Source organism: Anarhichas minor, unplaced genomic scaffold (genome assembly GCF_050575085.1).
Source record: "Anarhichas minor isolate MPS153535 unplaced genomic scaffold, ASM5057508v1 ptg000058l, whole genome shotgun sequence".
Taxonomy (NCBI): Eukaryota; Metazoa; Chordata; class Actinopteri; order Perciformes; family Anarhichadidae; genus Anarhichas; species Anarhichas minor.
Window position 1 is genome coordinate 1167823 of NW_027466504.1, and position 6064 is coordinate 1173886.

The 6064-nt window shown below is 41.0% G+C and overlaps 1 protein-coding gene across 1 annotated transcript in view; it reads left to right on the forward strand.

Moving 5' to 3' along the window:
• LOC142933049 (cytosolic phospholipase A2 beta-like) overlaps positions 1 to 2664 on the forward strand; it is a 32024-nt gene extending 29360 nt beyond the window's left edge. The window contains exons 24-26 of the mRNA XM_076077189.1: positions 716 to 888; positions 1000 to 1186; positions 1895 to 2664. Of these exons, the coding sequence (XP_075933304.1) occupies positions 716 to 888; positions 1000 to 1186; positions 1895 to 2100 (566 nt within the window). The 3' untranslated portion in view covers positions 2101 to 2664. The remainder of the gene's footprint in view (positions 1 to 715; positions 889 to 999; positions 1187 to 1894) is intronic.
• Positions 2665 to 6064: the final 3400 nt, after the last annotated feature.

Consider the following 6064-nt stretch of genomic DNA (forward strand, 5'->3'; position numbering starts at 1 on the left):
TCTGACAGATTTTCATGAGAGACAGGTGCAATAGCATGGACTAAATCAGAGTCGGGGGACTCCCTCTGCCAGAGCCCTCCTCTGTCTTCATAGCTTTTGGGATTTCCCCCATGTTCTCCAGCCACCATCCTCCACCTGCTCTACCATTTCCCTCCACCTTACCATTACATGTGACCCTATCAGGAGCTGAGCAGACAGCATCACTTGGGATGAAAGGAAGACCCACATTTCTCTTCCATGACCACATTGTGACTTTTGAATTTTCGGAGAAGGTTCAACTAAAGAACTGACGTGCCCTTTAATAGAATATTGAGCACCATTTTGACAGCATTTCCAGCCAAATACACAATCAAAGTAATCACGCCTGCTTCGACTCAGTATGCTGAATTTCCCAAGCAACAGTGTGGGACACACCACACAAAACAGAGATCTGCCACAGATATTCAATCTCAGCTGCTGGGGCAAGGCAGCATTCCTGCACATGATAACCATCATGTGCAGGAATGCTGCCTTGCCTTTTCTTGCCTTTTCTTGCCTTTTCTTACCTTTTCTCTCTTCAGGCGGTTGCCTGAAGAGAGAAAAGTTCGACACAGAACACAATTGACAGCATGTGCAAGTCAGTTATTTCATTTTCTGTTTCCTAGTCAACCACATATTCTTGCAACTGAAGTTGAAGATTTGTTTGTTATTTTCTCCTTCTTTATGTTCTGTCCAGAAACACATCCAGATGCCTTCCCAAACCAACTGACACCCAGTGACCCCACTATGTGCCTGATTGATTCTGGTCATGCCATCAATATTGCCTGTGTGCCTGTCCTGCGGCCAGAGAGAGATGTGGATCTCATCATATCTCTGAGTTGCTCGTGGGAGCCAGTGCACATCTTCAATGTAAAGCAGAATGAGGAGGCGCTCATCTGGGCCGAAACAGAATGTTTCCTGAATGTATTCCATCAACATTAACATTACTCTATGATCATGTTTATCATGTTTATCTATTAGGTCCTGTCGAAGACAGCTGCTTACTGTAAAGACCATGACATCCCCTTTCCCAATGCTGACTTTGCCAGTCTGGAAAAGGAGCCTCAAAAGGAGTTCTACATCTTCGAGGATAAGGAGAATCCCAAGGCCCCGATAGTGGTTCATTTACCACTTGTCAATGTCACGTACAAACACTTCAAACGCCCTGGTATGCCCATTTGAACGAGTTGAACTTCACTGCAACAATGTTGCTTCTATTACTTTATTCTTTTTTTTTTTGTGCTGCATATCTTGAAACAATAGCAATGCAATAGGAAGAAACCCTTCTCTTCAAGCTAGTCTTGTTATTGTAGAAGTCATGTGAGGATTTTTTACGGGGCGGGGGGATAATGGCAGGACAGGATACCTGTATTGCTATATTCCATACTGAAATGATAAAATACTTTATCAGGGCATTGCAGCATATATTTACAGTGTGACAGACCTGTATTTAACATTCTGCTTCAATTTTGTTTTGTTATTTAGGCAATGTATGCCTTTATTAAATAGCTACAGTAGAGAGATGACAGGAAATAAGGTGAGAGAGATGGGTAATGACATGAAACAAAGGTCCCAAGCCAAATGCATACCAGGGTCATTGTGGTGCCTTTGCCCCAAGGCCAACAGGGCGCCTCACGCTGCCTACTGCAGCTAATGTTAAGCACTACATATTGGGGACTCAACCAATTGACTTGAACTTCTAAATTATTAATGATCTGCTGAGTTACTAATGAGTAGGTGTGATTTGACTTGAAAGGCAACAAAACTGCCTCATGTATTTCTACACCCAATAAGAACAAGACATAGACTTTTGTATTATATTGTGCTTTATAGGACATCATTTAACCAATTGTGTCATTATCTTATGAATTTACAGGCGTGAAGCGTGAGACGGAGGAAGACATAAGAGCTGGGGAGGTGGATGTAAGCAGCAGCAGCTCTCCATACGTCACTAAACACCTGACCTACTCAAAAGAGGATTATGAGGCTCTGGTGGATCTGAGCTCTTATAACATATTAAACAACAAGGAGAGCATCCTTGCGGCTTTGTGTAAGGCCCAAGAGAGGAGCGCATCCAAGTGAAAGAAGTAAAGGATAAGATTTATCAAGCTTCTTTTTACAGAAAGGTTTATCTATGTTGCCTCGACAAGTCACTGATGTTTATTCCCACACCTCTATATTAAAGCTACAGTAATTAGGGCACAGGATATTTACTCAACAACATTATAAACTACTGTTTAATATAAGGTATAAGGTTAATATAAGGTATAATTGTGTGTGCAGAGTTGTTGCTGTTAGTGCTGGTATTTAATGATCTACTGTTTCTTCTGTTGCTTGACTAAATGCAGAGCTTAGACTGGATAAGGAGACACAGAGTGAAAGTGTTTACTTTCTCTCCCCATAGATGGCAGTATGAGTGTAGTGAAATCATAGATTTAGATATATGTCTGTGTCTTTGCTAAATATCTAGCTTATACAGATTACTTTTATGCTGTTTATTTGGTATTGGATGTTTATGGTTTATTTGCCACCTAGTTATGTAGAGCATGTATTTACTTTGTATTGCTATATAATTTCAGAACCACACATATCTACATGGAAGAATTAGAATGCGTTGATTGTTTGGCAATAAATAATTGAAAAATACAGAGACATTTGTTTTATTCTTATTGAACACCCTTCAGTGGAACTGGCTTTAGTTACCACCTTGTCATAGCCTCCTTTGTCTTCATCACTATATCCTCACCATTATCATTGCACCTTCATCACTGTCACTTTCATCATCATCGTCCCAGCAAGCATTTTTCCATTGAAAAGACGACTATGGCCACTGTTAAAAAGACGTTCAAAATTGAAGACTTTGATTGAACGTTCACGTTTAGACCACGTTTAGATCTGTAAATAAAACGTATTTAGTATTAGAAAAGAAATTGGTCCAAACATGCTAGCACAAGCTAGCAGCCTTCCATTCATCGTTAGCAGCATAGAATGGTACTAATGGTGCTAATTTCGGTTTTCATTTTTGGACTAACGTAGTTCAAGTACTTACAAAGTATGTAGTTAGCGTGAAACCTCACGTTTATTCCGTCATTTCATTCACTTCCCTCCGCAAGCTGAGTTTCCAGACCAGTGCATCTTTCAAAGTTGTAGAAGCAGTATAAGCCAAAGTACCTGCGCATGTGTGTTCCAGCAGTAAGCACACACTCGTCGTACTTTACATGAATATACAGACAGAATGTAACTGCTCCTGTTACGATGTCCTGGGAGCATCTTGTTGGCAGCATACAGTCTATAGTTCCATATTTTTGACGTTTTATATGAAACATTAAATGCGTTTAAATCGCGTCTTCGCGTAAACCACATTTCACCGACCAGTCAGTGGCGGGCCGTGTATTTTATACCTAGGCCTTCAGTGCTGTCTTACTACAGTTGAACCACCTCCGAATAACCTCATTATGACGCCAGCATGACGGGATGCTTCGTCATTAACGGACAATGCACAGTGACGGGCCGTGCATTTTATACCTGGGCCTTCACTGCTGTCCTGCAGCTGAAACACCTCATTATGACGCCACAGCTACGGTTATTATTTGTTTTGTGTAAAAATAACTGCAGAGTGCAGATACATGAATACGCCAAGAGTGTGTCTCCTCTCTTCTCTGACTGCAGCTGGGACTGCTGCACGAGGCTACTGTGAGAGTAACCACCTGTGAGTGCTTTGGGGCGGCTCACGGTAGCACCCGTTGCTCGTTCACCACAGTGCAGAACGGTACGTGCTTTCACGTCAGAGTCAAAACACCACAAAAGTCTCCAACAACACCAGAAAAAGATTTGTCGCTAGTAGCTTTTGACAAAAAAAGTCGTCAAGAGGGTTTGGAAAGTCGCCAGATTTAGCGAGAAAGTCGCCAAGTTGGCAACACTGGCACCAACTAAATGTGTCCCCAGCGCAACATTGGACGTAACAATAGTTCCTATCACATATAAAACCAAACAAAAATCCATCGTCATACCAACTGTAACTCGAAGCTCCAGTATTGGTCAATTTGATCCTACACCAGTAAATGAAGGTCAACTGTGCTTCTCTATTCAGGATGTCTCTAAATCTACTGTCACCAGAGTTCTAGGCTCACTCAAGAACTCTGTAAGGCCAAAGATGTTTATGGAATTGACAATATTGTTCTAAAGAAACACAAAGGCACACTTGCTCACCCGATCACAAGCATTGTCAACAAATCTCTCAGGCAATGTGTGTTTCCGAAAGGATGGAAATCAGCCATAGTAACACCCATTTTTAAGTCAGGAGATTCAACCGATGTCTCTAATTATCGGCCAATCAGTATTCTCCCTGCTGTTTCCAAAATTGCTGAGAAATGTGTTGCAGAGCAACTTAATAAACATCTCAACAGCTCTCCATATTAGCTGCATCCTATGCAGTTTGGTTACAGGGCTAATCATTCGACTGAAACAGCCAACTGCTTCCTCTTAGAGAACGTGAAGCTTAAAATGGATAACGGGGGTGTAGTAGCAGCGGTTTTCATTGACCTCAAGAAGGCTTTTGATACGTTTAACCACAATGTCCTAATTAATTAACTGTCAAATTTTAACTTTTCTCGAGAGTCTCTTACCTTGCTGAAATCCTACCTTGAAGGAAGAACCCAGTGTGTCAGAGTGACACACTGGGACCTTTCTATTTTAGGACCTTTATTATTCAGTTTATACATTAATGATTTCCCGGGTGTCTGCAATGGGTGTGATATTCAAATGTACGCTGACTATACAGTGATGTATGTGCACGCAAAAAACAAAGAACACGCTGCACTTAAACTCACGTCCACAATGACAAATGTAACTAAATGGCTTGCAGATTCCTGCCTTCACCTGAATGTTAAAAAGACTGTTTGTATGTTCTTCACAAAGAGGGCTTGCAAAGTGTCACCAGAGCCAGATGTCTATGTTGCTGGTGAGAGGCTACAGGTAGTGTCAGATTTTAAATATTTAGGAGTTTTTATCGATTCTAATCTCTCTTTTAAAAAGCAGGTAAAACATGTGTTGGAGTCAGATCTTTTCAGGGGAGACCCAGACCGCTGGACTTTCGCTGCTGCAAACCTTCGGCAGCGGATTCGCACCAAAAATGAACTGGATCCGGTTAACAATCAAAAAGTATTTAATAAACAAGAGAAGCTAGAACAGTTGCAAACTGAATTACTCTATCGATATCAATATGTCCCCAGGGCAGAGTTCTCACAAGGCCCACTAAATAGCCCAGCCCAGCTGGTAAACTACCCAGAGTGGTAACGGCGCGACCTCTGGCAAAAACCCTCTGGAACTAAGCCTATATTTAAAAGTCTCTGTCCGAAAGTTTAAATGTCCAGTATCAGCCTCTGTGATTGGCCGAAATTCAATAGCCCCTCCTGGCTTTTGGGCAGTTATCATCTCAGTGTTTGGTTGAAGTTGTCCGGACTCCTCCTCTGGTCCTGCTGGTCAGTTGTCCATCCCTCTGTTCTCTGCTGCACCTCTGTAAAGCCTCACTCAAAATGTTCCCTTTCTGACCCTCAAAACTAATCATACAGTGTTTTAATACCTTTAGTGACTATACTTCTATGGTTTAATACATTCAATGAGTAAAATACTGTAACATATAATATCCTCTATAAGTAAGAATATTGTAAACATATAATACATTCCATAAGTAAATATATTGTGACTTAACATATTTTGACATTCTTATTATTGTGACACTTCTACTCACCACTTGGGGTGTTATTAAATCCTACTAATAATGTTTCCAATACTGAAATCCTTCACACATGTGACAAAGGTTTTAAGATGTAATCTCATGAATTTTGGATGTATAAGAAACCATGCAGGCTGCGAAACTGTATTTTAATGCGATGATTGTCCCCCATCTGACCTACTGCTTAGCCAGCTGGGCACAAGCCAGCAGCACAACATTAAAATATATTCATATTCTCCATAAACAAGCTCTAAAAACACTTGATAAAAAAAATAAAAAGTCACCATCACTGCAATATCCTCATCAAACACC